Consider the following 27166-nt stretch of genomic DNA (forward strand, 5'->3'; position numbering starts at 1 on the left):
CTTTTGACAAAACTACAAAAAAATGGGGATTGATAATACTGGCATGTGGAGTTCTATGCTATTTTGAGGTTGCTGATCATGAATATGGTAATATTTTTGAAAGTTGATTCTTTACTGGTGGTCATAGCCTTCTAAGACCCTCTCCCAGAAAGTTAAAAATGACACATTTCAAACATAAGCATGTGAGATATTGTTTTAGACAATTTCAAGGTCAGTGATTACAAATAAGGTGTTATTTTTGATTCTTTACTAAGGATCTATGGACTTTGTCAGAGGGTGAAAATTGTAATTGAGGATATTTAGACTTTGAACATTTAAACTGAAGTACACAATTTTATATTTCAAATATATGACTATTCTTGTTTATTATGTACTTCTACCTCTAGTTTACCCAATATATTATCACAATTCTTATGACCACCCAGAATTAAGATGGCTTACATTAATTTAGACTTCTGTTCTGTTTAAATGCATGTCAAACATTGTTTTGTTGCATTTTGTATGATTCACATTGGGAATAACATAGCATTCTGAAACCTGCTTAATCCAGTTCAGGGTCACACGCTGTTAGATCACACACACACACACACACCCACGCACACACACACACACACAAACACACAAAAACATGCATACTCACACACACAAACACCAGTAAATTTACAACAGCCAGTGAACCTAATCTGCAAGTCTCTGAGGTTGTAGGAGGTAGATTAGGAGTAGTATGCTGTTGTGATGTAAGATTTTGCATATAACTTGATAAATATTTTTTATGCCTTTATTTGTAATTTAGGCAAAGCAATGTGATTTAGTGTCACATTAGTGAGTGTGTACCCCCGACCCCCCCCCCCCACCCCCCCCCCACACACACTCCCCTTTAGAAATGGGTCTCTCTGAATTTTACGACAGAGTTGGGGGGAGGGTGTGCCTTAAACTAGTTTGGTGAGTATTTCTCTGCTAAAGTCCTTCAACCGCCGCAAGAAAGCCATAAAGACATATGATCTTGGGGGTGGCAGGTTTTAAGATGTTGTATTCCCCTATTGGCCTGAAGTATGGCAGTTTGGAATTGGCTTGGATCAGAAGCTTTTAAGTACCATGACGTCCTATTGGCTCTAGGGGTTGGACAGAGAATCTATAAATCTGCTTGCTCAACCACATTATCTCTCTCTTACTAACCAACATATGATAAAGAAGTACCTCTCTTACCAAATTGATGAAGACCATCACACCATGAACTGAAAGGACAACACAATGGAGACCACAGCTTAGCAGCCATATTGGAACAGGCATATGGCCTGTTCTGAAGAAAGCTGAGCACCAATGATGCCTTAACAAGAGACATTTTAAATAACTACAAGTCAGGCAGCACACAATATGGTTGCCAATATTCAAATGTACTTTGCATATTGTTATTATTTATGAATATTACCAATAATACATTGTTTAAATTGTAACTTAACTCCTGCTTGTCGTTTACTATACCTAATTGCCTGGGGTTATAGATATAGAAGGGAAGGTGGGGATAAGTTATATACTATAATACCTTATAAACAGTGGTAAGTCTGTGAGATTAGGCATTCTGACAAAGGTTACTTATTAATAATACAATAGGGGAAAGTAGAGCAATATATATTACTCTACCAAGACAAAACATATGTATAACCAGTAATATATGTATTTTTAAAATGTATTTATTTGTAGGGATGGTGCAGTAGTTGGTACTTCTGTTGCATAGCTCCAGCTTTTAAAAGTTTCCCATGTCCCCAAGACATAAATATTAAGATGACTGCCAACTCAAAACTGTAGTGTGTGTGTGTGTGTGTGTTTGAGTGTGACCAACAATGGGCTGACAACCCATCCACAGTTGGTTTCTACATTTTATCGAATACTTTAACCTTGATTGGAACAAGAGGGCTTAATAATTGATGGATGGCATTTCTATATCTGTAGCAGACTTTATTTAGGACTTATTAGGAGGTATCTCTAGACCTTACCTCATGTGCGTAGGCTTCACCAATTCCTGCTGTAGCTCCTGTGACAACTGAAAGCAGAAAAGGAAAACAATGACTTCAGTCTTGGTCTAGAAATTAAGGACGTCACTGCAAGATCTTATACTTCCTTCTCTACCTGGATACAGATGAATGACAGCCTCCATTTCTATTCTGCTTGTCATTCATTCCCATGATAAAAATACACTCTTAAATAATACACTTATAAAACTGTAGGGACTGCTGTTCATACTATTTTTCACTTCTTGTTTGTGTAAATAATGGCAGCCTCCTTGGTTTGCAGCAGCAGCTTGGCACATCACGTTGCTCTGATGAGAGACACATACTGTAATGGAGACTCCCAAGTAAAACATGTAAAAGACTTAATTTATACCTGTAGTCACCATATAACAGAATCCAAATGTAGTTCATATTGATCTAAAAAAGACAAACTGCCTCCTCTACTATGTGCCCTTGTCCATTGTGCCTGATTCCTGGTGGCTGAGGTTTACTGCTACACCTACAGAAACTGTTCCGGCGTTGCACAATCTTGTTCTCTTGGTTCTCCTTTCCTGACACATCTGTGCTACTGTCTCTTATTATGGCTTCCTCAATATTCTTCTCTTTCTCTTTAAATACGTTTCCCATTTTTTCATTACACTCAGCACATTCTGTCTCACTGTCTTATGTTTTTGATACATTCAACCAGTTCTTGTAGAACAACATGAGTATTAAATTTAGCAAATGGAAACTCTTTTATGTACAATCATATACTATAACCCACAATAAACCTTTTAAACTCTGGGGCAGAATCTGTGCTCTCTGAAATGAAACAATGAACAGAGCTAACAGCGAGTGTCAATAGTGTTTTTAGTAATCATACATTTCTCATAGGTTTGAACCTTTGATTTGCTCTCACATAATTCATTATTTGATAATGATTTGATATATTTTGCACTTTGTCAGTAAGTGAGTATATACACCTGGACCCATCAAATCAATTTTTTTTGCCACCGTTTCAACGCTAAACGTAGTCAGTGTAGAGGGATCCTGTGCAAGTGAGGGGTGGGGAGGGAGACTTGGGGAAAGAAGAAGGGGTCTCTTTTTTGACTGCTTAGTCACAGGCTAGAGCCCAATAAATGACAAAATGTTTTGAAAAACTCCTGAGGAATACACAAGAGTGTTCTTCGTCAGGGAAAAAGAGGACTGAGCTGCCACAGTGAAAGGGATGTCAGAACTACTGTAGATATATACGTCTAACTTTGCTTATGGTTTACCCATTTGTATGTAACAGATTTTATTTCATTTAATTCAATGGTTCTTCATACCAATCAAGTCAAGCTTATTGTCATGTGTACATTTGTCATAATATGAAGTATTGCACAATATGACCTCCAGAAAAGGACCAGTGAGATCCTCACAAAGCCAGCCACAAAAATACATATTTATTTTGTAGGAAAGACTACCATTATCGATTTTGCCAGGATGGAACCCAAGTCCTTGCTTAGGAAACTGTTGTCAGACACTCTTATTGCCTGGTAAAAAGTCTCAGTTTGCCTGACAGGACCAGCTACCAGAAAATAGCTTATCTGATGAGATTATTGATAACAGACCTTATAACATCAGTAAGGAGATCTTCAGAAGGCACAAGGTGAAAACATCCAAGTAAAGAAACAAAGGACCATACAGTAAATAAAGGATGAGCAAAATTGATGGACAGAACTTTGGACTAGCGGTCAGCCAAAAGGATGGGCATATGTACATCCAAGAAGCCAATGACAAGACCTCTATTACTTACTTTGAAAACATTATCTACATCTTAACTAACTGCTCTTCTTGTGAAGCTATAGCTCAGCCTGGCTATAACGTGTGGTTGCGACAGAGGCTGAAAAATTCTCTTTACTCAAAAGGGCAATTGTAATGGTTTGGAAGGGTGGAAAACTTGTTTGTACTGGAGTTTGGATAAGGCTGCTATTAGTCCAACCTTTCTGAGGAAGAGCAAGTGCACAAGCAACATAAAGATAGAGAGAGACAGAGGCCTACATAAACCGTACATTCGCCTTGCTAACAGCAATGGCTAACTGATGAACAGCCCAGTGGAGTAGCTAGAGTTTGTGCCGCTCAGGGTGGGGCGGTGCTTCAATTTGCCGCTCTCCAACATATCTGAATATTTTAACTAATTTAAATAGACAATTAAAAAGACTATAGAGAAAAATTAAGATAAATTTTGTATCGATTTATTCATATATAGAGAAACAGCAATAATTTTTCACATATAATTATTTATAAGCATCAGCTAGACAAGAATATAGTATAGATGCACTGATAAGCCGTGTTCTAATTATTAGTTTAATATAATTACGCTGCGAAAACCAGAACCAGTGTAGTGTACAAGTGATAGGTGGGGATGTTTTCTGTACGCATTTGGATTGATAATGAAATGAAATTAAATTAGTTGTTTATCTTCCTAGAAATTATTATCGGTGTAATGTTTATTTTTATTATTGCCTCATAAATTTCAACTGCTGTGTTTGATGCCGTCACAGAAGGACAGACTGAAAATTATTTTTGAAGCATTTGTGGATGAAAAAATCAGAGAATTTTTTTTTTCATTCATGAGTAATATTTTTCCCAACCCTGCTGCTTACACATGAATTGTACTGAGCCTTTTGGCCAATAATGCCGCCCCCAAAAATGTGCCGCCTGGGTCGGACCGGCCCCTCCACCCGCCCCTAACTACGCCACTGGACCAGCCGACCCAGCAGGTATAATTCTGCTACTTACTAAGGACAATGTGTGTGTAAAAACCTTGAAGAGAAAATGCAGTACCACCCACAGCCTGAAGGTGGGACCAAATGTGAAAAAGTAGATGAGCTTCTGAACAAAGAAAGAAAGCACATTAAAAATTCTTCCTGTGTCCGGAGATAGCCTACCATGAAAAGAACAAAGCATTGCTCACCTCTAGCCACAAGTATTACTTTGATTCCAAGAACTGCAATTGCAATTAAATAGATAGGACAAAGCTAGCTAATGTATTGTGGTACTGGTATTTGTATTTTTTCTATACCTTTAAATTCTTTATTTGTTTCTTTTTAGTTCACTTTATCTGTGGAGTTGTATTTGAATACTGATATGCAGAGTAAACACTCTGAAAGAAGCAGCTACTGTACTTCAGTGTTACCTACTTGTGTACCCTTTAGTCATAGCATATATAAATTCCTTAATTAACGTAAGAGTCCAACTAAGACAAGAAATTGTTTGGGAAAAAAACCTGCAGCTCCTGAAAACTGAAAGTTGACAACCACTTCTCTAAATCACCAAAGTAAAAATTTCAAACAGTCTTCTTATATTGGCAGCTACATAAGAGAAGTGAGTCTTAGCCTGGGGTTTAACAAATTTAACAAGTTTAGGCAGAAGTCTAAATCTGCTCCTAAGCACTACTGACACATTGTGATCTCCCCTTCAAACTGTTTGAGTCACTGCCCTTCATTTACCTCAGGGATGTCCACTCAGCTCCTGGTTTCACATTTATAAAACTTTGCATGGATTCAAGCAAGAAAGTATGCATATTTCAAAAACCAGAAAAATGTGTCTGCCAAAAACAGTTCAGATTGATAAATCTGCCAAACGCACGTGTGTATGCAATTTTCCCTAAATAAATTACAATCATCTTGTAAATGTGCACATGTGAACGTGCCTTTAACCCTGCTCGGTTGCCACTCTGAAACAACCATACATAGACCGTGCTAATCATATATATGGAACAGATTTACCTCTAATGTGAGACAATGGTGACAACAATGAAGAAAGGTAAAAAGAGAAGCTTTGAAGACTGCAAAATAGCAGTTCTCATCTCTGAAGTAGAGGCATACAAAGATATTTTATTTGGTGGCCTAAGGAAGCAGAAGTATACTGAATGGTACCATGTTGGTGTTGCCAGCAACACATTGCCTGAAACAAGGTAGAGGCAAAGAAGAAGATCGCTCATCACCAGTACAGTATTATGATTTGGTTTTCTGTTTATATTTTTTATTAGTTTCTCATAACAATGTTTTACGATTACACACTTATTTTGAGTTTTTTTAAGCCATAGATTCTATTTATGATGTTACTATTTTCATTGTATTGTTGCTTCATTTTAAGTGTATTTTGGCCACCATGTATTTTAACAAACACTGTCATTTTGGATATCCACCGTTAGGACAAGCACTTCACATTTGCAGAGGTCATGACCCACAGGTAATTGAAGTGGTGGGTTAAAATGTCATCTAATAGTCACTTCCTTTTCCAAGTTGTGTTGTCCAACCCTTTTTCTACCTCCTTTGCATTAAACTTTTCAGATATCTTGGCTTGATGGCCTTGTATTTTGATCTCCCAGTTTTAACCTTTGTTGTGCCTCATGTCTATATCTTGGTGCTCACTTAACTTCCTTGTCAGCCTTAAAACTAGTTATATTCAATCACAGGCCATGGAAGGGCCAATGTCAATTCCAGCCACTAGGCATTAACTAGTGATGGGGGATTTGTGAATGTTTTGTTTTTTTGACTGACTTTTTTCAGTGAATAATGCGTATCGATTTGCGAGCATGGAGAAATCAATTCAATAATGCTGAATAGGAGCACTAAAGCACATACATGATGCTGTCAGCCTTTTTCGTTTAAATGTATAAAGTGCACGTTTAATTTCATTCACTTCACTTGTGATTCATTCTAGTTAGATCATTATTGGCGAACAAGAACTCTGTCATTAATCATTTTCCTGTTCATCATACAATACAGAAGCAACACATTCATATTAGAATATTTTAATTGTATGTTTTGTACAATTCATTCTTAAATTGTTTTAAATATAATATTAAACTGATATGTTTATGTCCCTTTGTACATTCAACAAATTATTCACATAAAACTGACTCTTATAAAGATGTTATTCTAACTTCTAACAACTATGTGCTTTCAAATAATGATAACAGGTCACACAATTCATTGTGCAGTACATTTGATTTATGAATGAGTCGCATGATTCTCGTTCATTTGATTGATGAATGGAATCATTACTCGAGAATGAGTCACACAGTTCTTGCTCATTTACTCTGTGATTCTTGAACTTGGTGTCTTGTTTTAAACATGCATTTTTAATTTACTGCCATGCTTTGTGCTTTCAAAGATTTTAATAATATACAATATATGAATTACCAGAATGTTAAATATATAATTTAATAAATATAAATAATATATTAAAATTAAATAATTAATTTAAGGTTCATTTAAGCCAAACTGCCCAAGAAGATTTTGATGTTTTTTAGTCATAGATGAATCAAATAAATCAGAAGAATTGATTCCTTTAATCAAGTAGCTTGAATAAATCAAATAAAGTGAATCAAAATGTCCATCACTTGCAGGAACTAACCCTGGAATACGTGCATACCATTCAATGCACTCCCATTATAGCCAATCAGCCTAAGCTGCAGGCCATTTGGAAGTGGGAAGAAAACAGAAATAAAAAGAAGAATCACATATGTAGGCACATGGAGAACACCAAAACGCCACACAAAAGGTGACCAAGCAGTGATTCAAATCCAGGAATTCGGTGTTGTGAGGCAGCAGTTCTAACCACTGTGTCAATGTTCAATCCCAATATATAAGTGACAGCTCCTTATGATGATGCAGATGTGTGTCTGATATCAGCTAATTACTAACTAAATAAACTCAATCCAACATTAATTTATATAGCATCCTTCGTGGAGCACACCATTAGTAAACAGCTGATTGCAGGCCATTGTTTTTTTATCACGTTGCCCACATGAAGGAAACTTAAATATGTGGCTATTTAGGCACATCAAAAATTTTATTTCTAGAGATGAGTGAAACAGGAAAGTTTCAATTCACATACTCACAATGAAATTAATTTAGCAGGCAACATTGCAATTGCCCAAAGCTAAATTCACTAAACAGAGTTTTGGGAGGTATAAAGTATTTTTGGCATGTAAAACAAGTAGTTTTGCTTCTTAAAGCCTCATCACACTTCTGTATTTACCTGTATTGTTTTCTTTAGGTGTGCAACTCATGTAAGCTGCCACACACCTTTCAAATCAATATTATTTATGCATCTCAATCACTAACCAACAACACTTTGTACTCTTCAAGAACCATGGACCTTTCTGTCTGGCGTACATCTTTAGGACTGCAACTGCCAAGATTGCCATCACAATTGACAAAGAGGGGCTCAGTCTACCAGAACACATCTGGAAGCTCAGCAAAATGTCTTCACATGACAGGAAATGAGTCTGGTAATTTTTTTTCGTTTCACTAGATATCTTTATTTAAATACTAAATGACAGGCAGACACTAGGGCTGCAACGATTAGTTGACGTAATCGATGACGTCGACTACAAAAAATCGTCGACTCGTCATAAACAGAACCTTCAATAGAGGCTCCAGTCACAAAGAACCACATTAGTTTTTGTAACTGCAATGCACTACATGAATGTCTGGGGGCAGTATCATTTGTTATTGCTTGTCAAGACTGCACATAGTCCTACCAATGAAGAAAGAACGTCTGAGGAGAAGAAGAATGTAGAGGAAAACAAATGTAGTTGCAATGCGAGTCGGATAGAGGAGGGGGAAAGAGATGGAAAAAACTTGACACAGAAACTTTCTAAAGTGTTGGAGCACTTCAACGAAAAAGAAAAAAAAGTTGAATGCAGATTATGCAAAGCAGAACTTTCTTTTCCCGGCAGCACCAACGCGATGCATGAGCATTTGAAACACAAGAATCCTGGAGCTGTGATGCTGCCGTCTCTTGAGAGGTAAGTTTTAGCGAGTAAAGTTATTGTCACATGTTAACATTGATGGTTGTACTATAATGTGCATATCAAGGTTTCGACAATGATAGTTAACCCTTAAACCGACACATACTTGGGGGTTAATGTAGCCCTGGACGCCAAATACTTTTTAGCTGCACAGTTCACAAAGAAAATGTGAAATTTTAATGGAACACGTATCTTTTTTCATGCAAAGAGCATCACAATTACTGCAACACCGATCATTTTACGCACTGCAAATGAACTGTAAAAACTATAAAAAAAAACTACTGCAACAATCTATTATTATATGTTCAAGGTGCAACTGAAGACATTGGTGAAATTCAGTAAATCACTGAGCCAACTGCACTTGAACTGGCTGCACGCAAACACACAGAGGTAAGCGCTGATGCTTGCAGGCTCGTCTAGTGCAGCGGCTGAATCCCAGAGACAGTGGGGCTGCAGTTCTGCTGGGGCCGGCAGTGGTTGTGAGCTGGCTGCTCAACGAATATACGGCTTTGACTAATCACCTCCGGCGTGCTGGCAAATTGGTCTGTGAAGTAAATATAGCCGGTTGCGGGGTTCAATGAATATACATCGCCGAATATACTTGGCTCTGGTGTGCTGGCAAATTGCATTGAGAAACAACTTTAGCTGGTTCCGGCATTTTAACGGTTAAGTGAATATAGTTTCAGTTATGTTTGCTAACGTGTTTGGAGCTATAGTAAACGAGTGAATAGGAGTAGCTGAGCCATGCTAGTTTTTTTTCCTTCTTTTTTCATATAATATTTGAGTTCATATGAGTAGTAAACCATCTGTAAGTAACGTTAGGTAACTTGTGTTTTGGAGTATATCAGTAATTAGCTTGTTACATATTTTAGTCTGTTATTTTTTATATTGGCATAATATAGTACATGATTTGATAAACTAAAACACTTATCCTTCAGAGTATGATGATTAAAACATCTTTCTCTGTCTGCAAAATCATTCTTGTGTATTCCTGCTACCTCTACTCCCTCTGAGCGTCTCTTCTCAGCAGCTGGGAACATTGTCTCAAAGAAGAGAGCCAGCCTCACACCAGAGCATGTCAAAATGCTCACGTTCCTGCACTGCAATCAGGAATATATGAACTGAATCTTTTATAAATTGTACATTATTGTTTTATTTTATTTGAATTGAAGCTTTATTTAAACTTTTGGACTTTAAGACACACCAGTGACCATTTTTTGGTTAAGTTAAATGCACTTTTTTTGTTTAAAGACTATGTGCACGTTAGTTTGTATTGTTTAATGTATTTCTTTTTTATTGTGATGGTCACACTAATATAAAACATTTGATTATTTTCAAATTCATATGTTTCACTGGTTGTTATTTTAATTTGATTATTATTAACTTTAATCGTGTTAATGCAGAGATATCAGGGTGACATTCACAGGTGGACAGACGTGAGCAGATGAGGTAAGACATGCACTGGAGCCCAGAACAGGATGTGCAACCACAGTTTCACAGGCATCAAAATAGTCAGGCATGAAATAATCGTGACTAATCTAAACAAAAAAATGAACGATTAGTCCATCCATCCATCCATCCATTTTCCAACCCGCTGAATCCAAACACAGGGTCACGGGGGTCTGCTGGAGCCAATCCCAGCCAACACAGGGCAGGAACCAATCCTGGGCAGGGTGCCAACCCACCGCAGGACACACACAAACACACCAAGCACACACTAGGGCCAATTTAGAATCGCCAATCCACCTAACCAGCATGTCTTTGGAATGTGGGAGGAAACCGGAGCGCCCGGAGGAAACCCACGCAGACACGGGGAGAACATGCAAACTCCACGCAGGGAGGACCCGGGAAGCGAACCCAGGTCCCCAGATCTCCCAACTGCGAGGCAGCAGCGCTACCCACTGCGCCACCGTGCCGCCCAACGATTAGTCGACTACCAAAATAATCATTAGTTGCAGCCCTAGCAGACACATATAAATGCTTTGAGACAGGAACTAAATATCTTTCTTCTTGTGTAAAAGGCATGAATTTCGTTGGAAGTGAAACACAGTTTATTACATGAATTTTTTTTGTGAAGCGAAACACCAAATTTTGGTGCAAATTCAATTTTGTGTGAAAACTTTCACTCATCATTAGTTATTTCTAAAATTCATAGCTATCAACTGAACATGTAGTAAAGTCAACCTTCACAAGCCTTTCAGTATTATGAATGACATACTTTGGTTTCACGTTGTTGCTTTCACAGCACACATCCACAAAGTGACACATTCCAGATCCAGAAACAGCCAGCTGGAAACTTTATTAATGAAAATAAAATGTTTCTTCTTAAGTTGACTGACAGCTTAATCCTGTCCTGGTTTAACTTGATTATTTTTATCATCTGCTATGTACAGGCAGCAGGAGATATAATTGATGTTGTGCAACGTTTTTTAGATTGCACAATTCCAAAAAAATATTTTTCCTACTTGAGTGATAGAGAAAGGAAATGTTCTGTTCTCAGAAACACTGCGGCATCAGCCAAAAGAACTAAAAGGTTTATTGTTCTTTGCAGTCATCTGAATGTTCCTCTAATAAACCCATCATGCCACTTTGCTTTCCAACACATATTTTAAGTTAAATGAGGCAGGATATGTCTGAAAATAATGAAGTGGGGTAGCCTTTTATTGCAAGGGTTACTTTGAAAACACAAGTTTTCAAAACTGTAATGCATGATGTTATTTCAATCAATCCATTTTTGAGCCTTTATTGGGGGTTAAGCCTAGCTCATCTATATTGGGTGCAAGAAGAGACCCTGTCCTGAAGTAAGTCCCAATCCATCACAGGGTACTATCACTCATATACCCATATTCATTTCTAAAGAGGTTGTTTAGAGTCAAAATTCAACTTGATCTGCAAATTTTTGGGATGCAAGATGGCATTAATATACACAAGGAAAAAAACAACGTAAATGCAATGTGAACATGAACATTCAACACAAGAAGTGACCAGCAATTTTGCCATTTATCAAACTATATTGCTGTTAGTGGTATCTGTATGGTGAAGAACTGAAATCCCCAAGGTAAACATAAAGTTTCAAAAAGGCGTCAAGAGGCACATGCTTCATATAGTCCTCGTTACATACACAGAGAGGTGCCAATTATGTAACTGAAGGGGCACACACTGCAGACACCAAGGGGTTCCCCAGAACCCTCCCCCGCTTGTCTAAGTCCAGTAATACTGTTTGCAAGTGTTCACCCAAGGGGCACCGTATATACTAAAAGGTAAGGGGCACATACTCCGTAAATTCTATGGTTACATACACAGAGGGGTGTCATTAATGTAACTGATATTAATACCGACTACCTGCTATGGACCCCTCCCTGTCTTGGGCTCCAAATGGCCTTCAACCAGCATTGCCTGGTGGCCTGGTATATTGCCATTGAAAATGGACAAAAATAATATAGAATGATCAAGAAGAGAGAAACAAGCAAGCATCGAAAAGCGGGACAACAAAACAGCCACGTGACTAAATCAGAGATTAGGCAAGAATTGTAGTTTGATTAAAAATGAAGTTTTTGCCAAAATAAACACGTGGACCAACAGCACCAAAAGGTTTTAGAAATGTAGTTACAAAGTTGGACACTTCAATGTCCCCTCAGGAAGCTACTTATATCGTCTCAGATTGATGTAATGAGTGCAACCTCTTCCGTGTCCCTATTAACCGCAACCTAAATCTACAATGGCAATGTCAATAGATAAAAAAACATGCCTTTGTGGATTATCCTTAATGCAACCAAAATAATTGAACAATATTTCTAAACAATAAAATAACGAATTCTTGAGATTTATGATATTCCAAAACATATGTGGAGAACCATAAATTCATAAAAATATAAATATTCTTTTCATAATAAATTAAAAACAACAGCGAGTGATTCACTGAGATCACATCTCTGTCGTTATATATTATCTGTTATTTTGGTGCTCATAATAATCTTCAGGTACTCCAATGTGTATTTAACATGATTGGTCTGCATCAAAGGTCAGAAATTCCATTATACAGTAAAGTGATGACTGCCCCATGTCACAATGGACCTCTGATGTCTTCTATCTCAAATGCCAGAACTTCTTTGTTTGTCGATGTTTTTAAATAATGTAAGCCGGACTACCAATTAGTAGAGGGGAAATGTCCCACAGTTCCCCAGTTCACCTTTGTTTCCCATTACAGGCTGAACATCCCTAATATGAAATACCTGGGACCAAAAGCATTGAAAATTTTGGATAGTGTGAATTTTACAATATTTGCATATACAGAGTAAGATACCTTAGGAATGGGACGCAAGTGTAAACATGAAACTTATTTATGTTTCATATGCACATTATTCATATAGCCTCAAGGTAATTTCATACAATATTTTTAATAATTTTCTGCATGAAACAAAGTTTGTGCACAGTAACATCTACTCACATCACCTGCATCAACTGTTAAACAACAACAATGGTAGGCTTTCAGCCTCCAGCTACAGTACTGTGTTCTGAGTAAAGGATACTGTATGTAGAGAATAAGCAAAAAGCTCAAAAAGTAATGCACTTAGTTCTGGCAGTGATAATAGTAAATAACAAACTGGTGGCAACAAAACATCAAAATCTATGTTCATTATAAGCTCACTCCCCTCCAGCACAGCAGTTTGGAATTGCCATGCAGCTGTTGTTGTACCTTTCACCATTTGGTAATGCACCTGAAGCTCCATGAAACTCTAGTGGGGACCCTCCAACCCACTTGTTGTTTGAGATGTGGTGCTTCACAGCACTCAGTTTTTTCACCAATTGCAGCTTGTGTATTGGTGCTTCGAGCCCCTGAACATTCAAAGGATTATTTTTTAAATTGGTTGTAAATGAAAAGTACCAGCAAATGTGTTACTAACATCCACTCATCAGCTAAAAAAAAAAAAAAAACTAGAGGGAATTGGTCCGAGCCCAACATGGGCAAGTGAGGTCAAGTGTGGGATTTTAAGCGTCAAGTCGGTGCTCAAAAAGTTTCTCAAAAAATTCTGGAATTTTGGAGTAGGGATGCTCAATTTGTATTTCTAATCAGAGATACAGTACATGTGGTTGAGGGTTTTCTGACACCATGGTTTGTTTTTTAATGTCAGTTTTTTATTAGGAAGTTTATGATTTTTTTCTCATCATTTTTGATGAAATTTTGCTTTTATATTTTCTTTCTGGGCACTGCTATGTTGAGTTTAGCACATCGCTCGTTGCTACGGGAATTCTTCCCACAATACATAGGTTTTGCATGACGGTGGTGTAATCTGTACAACCGATTAAAGGTCAACTCATTTTATATGAGATTAAATTGATTCTTTGCGATCTACATGTGTTTATTTTTTTTGGGAATTTTTTCGCAATGACTTAGACTTTGATTTTTAGGTTAGTGTTTCTGGTGTTGTCATTTTTCTTTTTGATCTCCTCTTTTAGCCTTTTGCAAGTTTCCCCTTGCTGTCTCTAGCTCTTAAGTGTGAGATGCAGCACAGAATTTCCCCTTGCTATCTCTAACCAGCTTAGATAGATAGATAGATAGATAGATAGATAGATAGATAGATAGATAGATAGATAGATAGATAGATAGATAGATAGATAGATAGATAGATAGATAGATAGATAGATAGATAGATAGATAGATAGAAGGGAGAGGAGTGGAGGTGGCAAAGAAGATTAGAAGAAGAAAGAAAAGAGAAGGAAGGAAAAGAAGGACTGTGTCTGTTTGTAGTCAGGCTGATCTCCACAACAGGTAGTGTGGAAGAAAATTATGAATACAGACACCCCCTCCCCCCCCACTCAAATGTCCCGATTTAAGCAATAAAACACAGGCAGGAGAAAGTGCTATTCTTTATCTAAATCTCCGAAGAGGTAGCAAGTGTATTATTTGTTAGCCACATGTTAGTCACATTGCTACACGGGAAAAAATGTCCTCAGGCTATATTTATACAATCCATTGATTAGGTCACTATTCTTTAATATATATATATATATATATATATATATATATATATATATATATATATATATATATATATATATATATATATATACAGTTAGGTCCATAAATATTTGGACAGAGACAACTTTTTTCTAATTTTGGTTCTGTACATTACCACAATGAATTTTAAATGAATCAACTCAGATTTAGATAGATTGTGTGAAACAATGAGTCTCAACACACGAAAAAGATTTGGGGCAGCCACCCTTATATTGTCCCTGGCTGCAAATGGGTATTCAGATGAAGGTAATACTGTTCTCTTTGAGTTCCAAGACTGAACTGATTTAGCTTAAACAAGATGGCGTCTTTGTAAGCTGAAATCGGAAGGGATGTCATCTAGGGCCGGAACTGGAAGTGATGTCAGTCTGGGCGCCGGAACCGGAAGTGACATCATTGATGTTGACTCAGGCAGGTTTTCCTGTATTTGGCCAGCAGATATACTGTAACAGAGGTAGATTTAGTGCACCCCGCCACCCCCTGGCCTGGCGGGTAATTACCTCCACTTGGTCCACTCAGCTCCCTCCTAATCACACATGTGTGACAATAGAGAGATAGGTAGATCAACTAAAGAGGCTGACATTCATTAAGACCATCAGGTTGACAAAACCTACAGCACAGACTTGCTCTTATTTTTTTGGTTATTGCCCAGGCCAGACCTGTTATAGCGGGGGTTCCAAAGGTGGGGTGCCGGTACCCCCAGGTGGTGCAAGATGGCATTTCAGGCAGTGCAACAAAGAGGGAGGCTGGGTCACGATTCGTCAAAGTTGAGTGAGGTTCATTGCCCAAGTTTTTTGTGGTGCAAAAGGTATCTTGCAGCATGCCATCATTTAAATGTCATTTATTAGTTACTGCTCCTATTCTATGATATGAAAAGAATCAAACATTACACGTGCAATTGTAACCTGTGAATGAGCCACAGAACTGCACATTCTCAGTGGGTGAAGCGTTCGTAAAGGTGAATAACTTTATTTTTTTTAAGAGAATGGAATTTGGACTTGCAATAATTCATAGAGAAGGGCGAGGTCTAGTATTGATTTTAGTGCAAGCCCTGATTGATTGAAATTTTTGCTGGGGGGGGGGGGGGGGGGGCATGGGGGGCTGAATTGGATGCAACACCTGCTGCTTACACTCAGGCCATCTCTCCTGCTGGAGGTCCTGGCAGTAGTGCAGCAATTTTAATTGTGCATCACATTTGCTTTTGAACTGCAATCACAGGTGATATCGGGGGACAAAGCTCATCAACTGTATTTCATTGCCTAGGGGTGCGCCAGTACCTATTGCTTCACGGGGTTTCCAATGCCTCAAAGTCCTTGATTGTTGTTCGTGTGTCATTTCCTTCTGGTACTTTGACGCTTTGTGGGATATCCCAACCCCCATATTGCCAGCTTCATGTGGAACACATTTACAACATTATAGAAATTTATAAATTGTTCAATTTATATTTAAAGTTTATGCACTGCATTAAAAGCTTATTTTGTAGTTCAATTTGTTCACCTGCAGTACTGTATGTAGTTCAAAAAACAGAAATTTGACTTTATCTTCAAATATGATGTTACTTTTGTTCGGGGTGTAAACATAAATCAAACATTTTCTAGGGGTGCAGGGCATAGAAATGACTGGGAACCACTGTGTTAGAGTTACCATTTAAAAAGTGTTTGATTCTTGTATGCACATAATTTCTTTAATTATGAACAATTAAAACATATTCTTTCACAGGGGGACATTCTTAATGAGAAGTAGGCTGGCATTTAATTAAATGAATTTCTTTCCCAAGTTGCTTAGAAGACCTTGCCTTCTGCTAACATGGTGCATTTCTTTGACTGCCTTTAAGTTGATACTGTCAGAATGAAAGAACAATGATATACAAGAGAATCAAAACACAGAGTGTTCCCTGTCATAGTGTTGGATTGGTGTTATAATTTTGACTTTGGTATCAATACCAGTTTTTGGACATCAGTACTGGTACCAAAACAGTTCTGAAACAAATAACAAATAACTCCAAAAGCCCCCATTTTATTCTAGCCTACCTGGTGCACCATACTAGTTTGCCATGCCATTGCGCCTCACTATTCACCACTTCACTCTTGATAAGTCATGAATTCCTGATTGCATTTAAACTGTAAGATCGGGTCCCCAATCATTTCAAAGTAATGGGATTTGTTCTAATGAATTTCTGATTGTGTTGAAAGGGATGCTTTCCCACAACTGCAAAAATGAGTGTTGAGAGAAGGGAGTTCAAAGGAAAACTGATGTTTACTTCCGGTACAGACAATCCTGAAATTCTACTACTGTACCATGTTAAGATTTGGGTTTTTCTGCACTTTTCCAGTACCAGTAAACCATGCAGTCCTACATTGAACTGTTTACATTTTTACATAACTTACAACATTTCCCTAATATTTATACCTCGAGGTTGAAGATAACTTCACCATCATTAGTTTGCAGTTCCTTGTTGTGTCAGTAAATGTAACTGTATACATATTTTACTGGACGGCTGGGGCCCATACTCAGCTGGGACATCCTGATTGTGGAAGGACCAGGGGAGAGAGAACTTCCAGGACAGTTTCTCCTCCGGACTGACGGAGGGCAGCCCCCTTGGTTTCCAGTGGGAAAACAGAGGGCACATGGGCATTTGCAGGGCTCTGTTTAGCAGCACTTCTGCCACACCCGGAAGTGCTGCCAAAGAAAGTTGTTGGGCACCTGGAGTCCTTCCAGGTGCCCTAAAGAAAGGGGCCAGCCGCCAGAGTCGGGAGGAAGAGGTTAAAGCCTGTGTGGAGGACTGAAGAGGTGGCAAAGGGACTGTGTTGGTACTTTTCTGTACTGTCCTGTGCTCCCCAGCTGTAAATAAAAGTGTGTGTTGCATGCTGAACATATGTCCTGCCTGTTTGTGTTGGGGTTAAGGTGGCTGTACACTCCCAGGCATCACAAAATCTATACTACCGTAAAACCATTCTGTAGGAAACCCACTTGCATGCCATAAACCAATAACAGAATAGGAAAGGATAAGAGGCAAAGTTTTTCTTCATTCCGCACAGAAACTGGTGGTATAAGAATAAAACCACACAAGGCTGTTCACTTATGCTTAACATGCAGCCTGTTATTACCTAAGATTTATGTTTCCACCAGGAATAGTGAAATTATAACGATGAGCACTTTCAGAAGTCCTGGAGACTGAATCAAAACCCTCGACATGGCCATTCTTTGTGTGGAGTCTGCACATTTTCCCCACATGCATGTAGATTTTCTCTAATTAAACATTGTAAGTTTTCTCCCACATTTCAAACAACTGCATTTTATACTGATTGGCAACTCCTAAATTGGTCCAGTGTGGCTGTGTGTGGATTAGACTGTTCAATGTAAGAGATTGAATGGCCTGCAAGTATAAATTCATTTTGATTGCTGACCGTGCAAATGGTTGTCTGCAAGCTTAAAATTGTAAGTACAAAAAAGGCTTTATGGGCTAACTGGTACAAGGACTAGACATCTCCGTTTCACTGCATGCCTCTATACAGGCCATCTCAGTAGAAGTGAGGCATTATCAGGTGTAATGCTATTGGTGCGAAAGAACCCCAACAACATTTCCTGACACACCTCTGCTGAATGATTCATTGGCTCTATGTCCTCTGTGTTAGTGTGTTACAGAGAGGATGTGCAGCGTTGTTCACAGTGGCACTCAGTTTTCTTTTAACTCTCACCTTTGCTACTATAAAGTGCGTCCTATAACTGAATCCATCTTGATAATCTGCTTGTTGATTCAGAGAATCTCTTTTGAAGTGATGTTACTGGCCCAGCACACCACAGCATAAAAAAATCACAGAGTTGCATAACATGTAAAGGATATCACTGTCTACATTAAAGAAACACAGAGAGTCTCCAAAGAAAAATAATAATAATTTGTTACATTTATATATAAACAGTCTGCTTTGCCCTTTCTTATAAAGTTCCTCTGTGTTACAAGATCAGTTCAGCCTGTCATTAATGTGAATCCCTGTGTACTTGTAGCAGTGCAACACTTCCATATCCACTCTCTGAATTGTGGCTGGGCGCAGTGGCTTTTTTAAATCAATAATCAGTCCTTTGTTTTTGCTGATGTTAAGTTGAAGACAGTTCTCTGCATCAGGAAACAAAGTTCCCCCTCTGACTCTAATACTCTGTCTCATCCCTCTTATTAATACACCCCATAAGTGCAGAGTCATCTGAAAATTTCTGTGACATGATCTGATGTTATATTTATAGTCTGAGATCAACAAATATGTGACAGGACTGTTCCTTGTGCGGTTCCAGTTTCACTCACATCCATATCAATGATACAGTCCTTGAGTCTCACGGACTGCAGTCTGCTGGACAGATATTACATCACCCAGATCACCATAGGCTCATCCACCTGCATGCCTCTGGTAACTCTGGATGGTAGTTTATTCAAACTCCAGTTTACAGGGCTACAGTGGTTAGTGAGGCTGCAATTTTATTTAGTAAATTCATATCTTAGATCATGCCTTTATATGATAAGGTATACTGTACTTTGTAAACTAATGAAATTAAGTAAATATAAATTTAATAAATACTTGAGTGTCTAATCACAGGAAAGTGTGAAGAGAATACTTTACTATTAATACTAAAACTACTGTTAATTTTAACATACTGTAGCGATCTCACCATGACAGGTTCGAAAAGGAAGAAACACAGCTGGATAAAGAAGGGGTTGCAGAACAGTTTACTTGAACAGTCGAAAAAAAGTGCACAAATATACAGTAAAAGCAAAATGAACACCTTTGAACTTGAACTATTTACAATTATCTATTAATCTCTCATTACTATGGCCCTGACAGATGCCTTCAATGGACCAAAAAAAAACCTCCAGTTCAACATCCATAGCCCACCTCACATACCCAGCTCAAGTCCCCCCTGTCTCCCTCTCTAGCTTTTTAGCTGTTCTACAAACTACCCAGAAATCCCTGCCTCCATTCTCCACCCCTTTTTTTCTTCACTTTACTGTCACATCCCCCCTTCACCCCAGGTGGGACACTACACTACCTAGTGATTCATCTAATGTTAATTTAAAATTGCTAAATTCATTTAGAAGGGTAATTATTAATGAAATCTTACCATACAACATTTTCTAATACTGTGTATACTAGCTTAAGTATTTATTAACTTGCCTGATTAGTCAATTTTCCAAAAGAGGATATTCACAGTCATTTGGATCTGTAGTTTCTAAGCAGAGATAGCTTTCTAAGCAGATATTTTCCAATATGAGCACAGCAAAATCAGTATATTAACACTTAAAGTTTATGTGAAAACAAGACTTTTATATATTCCTTAGTAAAGGATATAATAGTTAATTTAACACTGGTGATTTTACTGAGTGATAAGTTTTAAATACCAGAAAGACAAAGCATTTAGATTTTTAGGCATCAAGCCATATTGAACTTGGCCACACATAACATTTTTTTGATTTGCCTATGACAAGAAGATGGAAAAGAACCAAGAAATGCAGAAACCAGAAAATCTCTCAAGCTATTTAGGCTCCTGGTCTATGCCAAAATGTGTGAGTTGAAATTTATGGAGCTGTAAAGGTGGAAAAGTTAACCCTGATTAGGAAAAGTCAGTCTCTCAAACAGCTGGGATTCATATCTGGCTGGGATGCCTCTGTAATGGAAGGGCTGTGGGAAGGAGCTTGAATGGGGCAATACCTCCTCCAGGAAAAAAGAAGGCAGCCCCTTTGGTTTGGAGCATGGAAGCACAATCCTGCTGGGGCTCGTGGACACCGCCAGGAGGTACATGGAGAACGGCTGAGCCCTTCTCTGTAGGGCTGTTGTCACACCCGGAAGTGAGGCCGGAGGGAGATTGTGAAACACATGGAGCACTTCCCGGTGCTCTATAAAAGGGGCTGTCTCACTCCATTGAGGGAGCCAGAGTCAGGAGGAGGTGGACGAAGCCTGCCAGAGAGGGAGTGGAGGTGGAAGAACTGAATGAGAGATGAAGAGAAGGAAAAAGACTGTGCTTTATATAGTATTGTGCTGTGTAGTGGGAGCAAAGGAAAAGTACTTCCCCACTTAAAATAAATGGGTGCTGTGTGGCAAGACTGGGCTCTGTGTCTGTTTTGTCCGGGTTTGGAGAGCTGTACGCCCCGTGGTGGTCCACACTATTTTCTAATGAGTTTATTGCAGTTAGCCATCACAAGGAATCAGAGAATATCTCATTGGCCACAGGGTAGAAACCAATCTTGGATAAGCAACCAGTCCATTGCAGGGCAGACTCATGTACACACCCACACTAGACTAACTGAGAATACTCTGTTTCCGTAGTGCATATGTGTTTGGAGTGCAAGAGGAAATCTGGAAAAAATGTGTGGAGAGCATGCAGTTAGGGAGCTTTTAAAATTAGTATGACTTACTCAAATTCACTTAATCCAATTTGGTGTTACAGGGTGTCAGACACTACTCAGGAATCAAATCAGTCAATCACAAGGACCATTCACATACACACACACAGCCACACACACTCTCTCTCTCTCTCACATTCAACAATTACTGTATATTTTTGACAGAAAACCAGAACAGTGCTGAAGAGAGGGAACTTGTGTAAATGCTTGATGCTAGTTGTCTGATTTTGTGGCGATATGTAATTGCTTACCAAAGTGCTTCTTTGCACTATTCATTATAAAAAGTGCTATATAAATAAGGCCTTATTGCCCGATACTTTATTTGTGATTGTTTAACATGTAATGAACTGTATATCAGAGCATACAGCAGTGGCCAAGTTTATAAAGCATGGACTTCCTAGCTTTGTGAAAGTACTCTGTTCACACCCTTCATGCAATGCTTTGAGTTCCATGTTATGACTGTGGTTCAAAATGTTTTAGGTAAAAGAAGCAGTTCATCTGTGGCAGCTAACATTTAAATGACATTTCTATAATGCCACTATCAACTGTCAAATAATTAAAAGTCCCTAGCACTGCATGAATTAGCTGTGGTAAGTAAAAATATTGGTTGTCCACAGATCATCAGTTTACATTTGTTCTGTTTTATGCCCCGTAATTTGAAAATTCTCCAAAATTTAGATTTCTGACTTCTTATGTATGTTTACCAGAGACAGGACACCTTTACATAGCAGTCCAACTCTCATTTCCGTGAACACTTGGACATGTATCATTAGAACATTTTTAGAACATTAGAACAATCTAGACGTGAACAGACCATTCAGCCAGTCCTTTCCAATTAATTCTTCTAAAAAACGTTGAGGCTAGTTTTGAAAGTCCCTACATCTTACTAGGAACACAAACAGATAGATCGGGGTGATTTTATTTGCATGCATCAGGATTTCTCTCATCAACTTACAGATGCAGCCATTCAGAATGAATGAGGAATACTGCATAATTTTGCAGTGTGTTGTCTGTGTATCACGAGAAAGGTACTGCTGTCAACATACTGCTTCAGAAATTTTAAGTAATGTGACTGCACTACATCATAAAACAATCAGGAGGTGCAGTGAAAGCATCTGAGCTTCTAGTAGACAAACAATGGGTTCAAATCTCAAACAAGAATTAACAACAATCTCTCTCTCCCTTCTTTGTGATGTTTACAAAGAAATCAGATTATAGTAATACATTTAATAGCAACACTATACACATATACAATATTGAGATAATTAAGGATATTCATTTCTTTGGATTTGCAATTCCATATTTTATTGCCTGTTAAGAAATTCTAAAAAAGTAAACATGTTTTCACTGATAGCAAATGCCAAGTGTTCAGAGAAAATGTAAAACATAACTTTTAATGAAGTACATAAAGTCAATGTACTTATAAAATATTCATTTTGAGATATTACCAAAGCAACGGACCTAGCAGTTGTAAAATAAAGAATGGATTTAAACATGTGCAGTGAGAGATTAAATAAAGCAATTGTGATAAGTGGTCCATGCCATAGGAGAGTTTTTAAATAAACAATCACACCCGAGTATGTGCAGACTCTGAGTCAGGTGCAAGTGTGTGCCAGCGCACTTCACTCCGGGGTTGGTTGGGGTGTCTGGCTGATCGCACACACATATGCAGAAGTGTCAGTCAGGTGCCTCATTCACACCTCGAAGGTGGCAGTGAATTACACCCACGCAATCAGGCGAGAGAAGATAAGTGGAGCCTGCACAAGATAGAGTCAGGTTCAAGAGATAGAAACTGAAAAGAGCGAGAGAGAAGGAAAAAATAAACAGAGGGTAAAGAGATGAGAGAGAGAGAGAAAGTGAGTGAAGGACGAAACGCGACAGGAGAGGAGGCAGGCAGATGGGAGGAGAGCCCTTTGGGAGGATTTGTAGGGCTGAAGCTCGGGGGCTGAAGAGGGCCACTTTGGCTGAGCAATTTTCAGGTAGCCAGAGTAGCCCGTTACTCATTCTAATGTAATGCTGGGGAGTGGCAGCAAGAGTGTGAGGAGTGAGCCTGTGGAAGAAGGTTGGCTGCACCTTTCAGCAGAAAATCTCCTCTGCTGTAAAGTCCTATGCGAGGTAGGCAGAGGAGATATCGGCACTGAGGCTTGTGAGTTTTGTTTCCTGCACGTGGAGTTTTAGTTTCATTTTAGCGTAGTATTTATTGAGCTGTTTTAACGTCCACATGGACACTGTTTTAATGTATCATTTATTTGTTTATTGAAGATTTGAAAAATTTCACTGCACTTTTTGAAAACGTTTTTTCTGATGGTTTTAAATAACGATTCTTGAACACTTTTGCACCTACCCCTTGCTATAAGTGTGTCCTCATTTGCCCAGCTTATCTTGGTTATGACTGTTGACGGTTCAAGATGCTCCTTAAGAGAAGTGGGAGCATGGAGCCAACCTCCACCATCATAGTGATCTTATCAATAATAAATGATGCATCCTGAGTAACACTTTTGGTTATTTTTGCTAGTAAAAGATGTACCGCTGCAGGTCACACATGAATTTCTGCCATCTGGGGTCATACTGTACATTTTTCCATTCTAGAACTGTACAGGGCTTGAAATTCATTTTTGAAATGGGGGAAGATATCCCCCCTTAAGTTTAACACAGGGAGTGGGGGGAGCTCAGACTTTGTGTTCTACCAGATGTTTACAATAGTTCATAAAATTCGGAGTAGATAAAGTTGTCATCCAGTCTTTCAAATAATTTGTTATTTCAACTTTAAATAAATATTGTTTCATTTTGCATGTAGACATTTCCGCTCATATTTAGCCAAAAAAGCCAGACTTGCCATGGAAAAATTGCTTTGATAGAATAATGCAAAATAACCTACAGAACGTAAAATAAAATATGCTAAGAAAAAATATGTACTTTTAAATTATTTTCATTAATACCATACTGTTTTTTTTCTGAAAGAGTATAATGTTCTGCAGCTTTAAGACAGCTGATCAGTCCAACGGCTATAAGTGTGGATATAGTTAATTTAAGAAATTTGAGATATTTAGCGGTAATGCAGTAAACATATTTGTAGCTTAAGTGGCACCATAGAGCACAATGATTAGCACTGCTACTGCTAAGTTAAAATCCAGCACCTGATTGTCTGCATGGAGCCTCTTTGCTGTTCTTCAGGGTCCTCCAGTTATTCTCCTACATTCTCAAAGCCATGCAAGTTTGGTTAAAATGTCTCAGTTCAAGTGTGAGTATGTGTGTGTGGGCCAAGTTATAAACTGGTACCTTGTCCATGCCCCTTTCTTGTATTGTGTGCAGTGCTGCCAGGACAGGCTCTTGCTCTCTGTTTCACTAAATTGGAGTAAGCAGATTTAAGAATGACTAGGACTATTATTAGTTTGCCAGTGAACATAACACATTTTATTTGTGACTACCATGAACTGTTAAAAAGAAAATAAAGGTGAATTGAGCTGTCATAGGGAAAGGCATCCTACAAAGTTCTTACTTTTCTGCTGAGATGTCCTTCTTTTCAAAGTTAGAGGCTACCTTAGCCGTGTTTATATTGTGGATGCTAGAGGCACTGTTGCCCCGTGAAACCCCACAGACAGATGTCCAGAACACACGTTTAAAAGCACCAAGAAGGATTCTTTAATAATTTCTTCAAATAAGTGCACAAAGCACCACACACTCCACAATTCTCCAATAACAATAATAATTAAGAATAATCAATAATCAATACAATAGTCCATGACCCGGAAGTGTTCCTTCTCAGGGTCAAATGCCACATCATCCTTCCTTAAGTAGCCCGGAAGTACTGCGGGCTTCTGTCCTTGTGCCTCCGAAGTACTTCCAAGTCGTAATAACAGTAGGAGACCCCAGGTTCCTTGTGAGCTCCCCCTGGAGGCACCCACAGCACCCAACAGGGCTGAGGAAACGGACTCCATGTCCCATGATGCCCTGAGGGAATCCGGGGAACCTTTTCCGTCCAGGGGAGCTGCCATCTAGTGTCCCGGGGGAGGCAGTGTCCTAAAAAGCCTGCTCTTCCTCCTTCTTTCTGTTCAGGGACGTCCCGGCCAGACTGAAACGCCGGCCGTCCATCACAATATATATAAAGAGAGAGAGGTTGGGAGCATGCACTGATACAGCACGTTGCCGCACAAACCACATGACAAACCACCTCAGGAATGCAAATTAGGACCTGAGTGCAGTTTGCCTCCCTTACAGCTCATTAGAAAAGTCCTGTAGGCCTCCTGAAACGGGATGAAATGAGAAGCAGTTGTCCCATGTATACCTGCCTGCCTTGGATATGTCATCGAATAAAGCAAAGCAAGTGTGAAAAAAGATCAAGTATTGCTTATTCTACAAAGTTATTCTAAAATGGCCTGGACACATTTGTTGATACTGCTAGAAAAGATCATAAATAACTGGATTACAGTAGTTTGTCAATCTAGCTGTTTTCTTTAATTAGTATCACACATGTCTCCAATCGTGCAAACAGTTACTCTGCAGTTTGGCATCATCGTCTGTCTAATTCAGAGCTTTACACTGACAGCAGCCGAGCACAAAATGTGAACCTGGACGCCAGACACATGGGTCAACAGCCTTTCCAACAGGACCACCCTCAGCAAGAATTTCCCTATGCTCTCTACACGTGACATTACTAAGACTACTACTGCAATTAAGACAATAAAAATCTAGTGACTGCTGTAGTGCTACAGCTTCAGTTTCAGGAATTAAATTCCTGCCCATGGTTATGTGAGTTGATTACTGCCTTAGACATGATGCAGCAAAAAAATCCTCCTGCTCCCCATGACTGTGTGTTTGAATAAGAGGACTTGGTAAATGCTCTACATTTGAATTTATTTTAAAGCTCTTATGTTACTTACTGACGATTAGTACAACAGTAGAGAAGATATTGATGAATTTGCTTTGCTGAGTCAGGAGGATGTTGAATAAAGTACAAGACTGTCATGTGTGTGCAGCTCTTTTTTGAGCCTCCTTCATTCAATACATAACGTTAATAACAAGGATGGAGCTTTCACTGCCAACTGCCTAACCCCGTCTTGCCACTGTCTGGTAAGCCCCCATGCTAAGTACTAACCGGCTGGAGTCCTTCGAGACGTACCACACAACTCTCGGCCTTGATAATGTGAGTGACATGCACAAAGGTGCTACTGATATGCAGGGATGCTGCTTTTTTTTAAAATCCTCACAAATGCATGGGATTATGCTACTGCCACAAACGTTTTGCTGCACCTCACAACATTATTGCCAGACAGATGCTGTTTTGGAAGTGCCAACAACAACCAGGCGAGTTGTTGCACCATTACACAGCAAACCTATGCAGACTGGTGAGCTCTTGAAACTTTCATGCCATGCAGGGTGAATTTAAACGAGATAAACTCACAGGGCACTCTAAAAAAGCAAAGGTGTATGAGAGATTACTATTAGCCACAAACAATCTGTTGATTGCCAAACTGGCTTTTCTCTTAGTGTTTGCCATTAAACTTCCTCAAACTATCAAACACTTCTCCTACAAGTGGTATGCACTTCCTGGGCAGAGGACAAATCCAACATGGCAGGTTCATGTAGGACAGCATTAGAACTGCACCTCACAGCTGCCCTACATGTAGGCATCTGACCCTAGCTAATGTTTTCTTCTTTCTCATTTTCCTTGTGGTAGGTCCTCGGCCTTGCTTTGTGGTAAGGTTGGCTCCAAAAAACAAATAGTGGTCTCTGTCATAATGGTAGTCCATTTGAGACCCAAGTATCTGTCTTCTTTCACATTTCACAGGATCCATCATAGTGCCAACATTTTCAGACTTGAATATGTTTAAAGCATTGGGCTTTTCTCCCCAAGACACCAGTAGATATAATATCCTCACTGTTATTCAGTGGACTTGTCTGAACACCAATGTTCACTCATAAACCCCTTAATGATGTTAAAGCATGTCCAGTAATCTATCCTT

General features: G+C 38.8%; 1 protein-coding gene across 2 annotated transcripts in view; it reads right to left on the minus strand.

Moving 5' to 3' along the window:
* The window catches only part of LOC114648892 (very-long-chain 3-oxoacyl-CoA reductase-B-like), a 93144-nt gene that overhangs the window by 40287 nt on the left and 25691 nt on the right, over positions 1-27166 (minus strand). For both annotated transcript variants that reach the window (XR_007934317.1, XM_028798199.2), the window contains exon 2: positions 1995-2041. Coding sequence is in view for 1 of the 2 variants with exons in the window: in XM_028798199.2 (XP_028654032.1) it covers positions 1995-2041 (47 nt within the window). In the remaining variant the exon portion in view is untranslated. The remainder of the gene's footprint in view (positions 1-1994; positions 2042-27166) is intronic.

Source organism: Erpetoichthys calabaricus, chromosome 3 (genome assembly GCF_900747795.2).
Source record: "Erpetoichthys calabaricus chromosome 3, fErpCal1.3, whole genome shotgun sequence".
Lineage (NCBI taxonomy): Eukaryota > Metazoa > Chordata > Cladistia > Polypteriformes > Polypteridae > Erpetoichthys > Erpetoichthys calabaricus.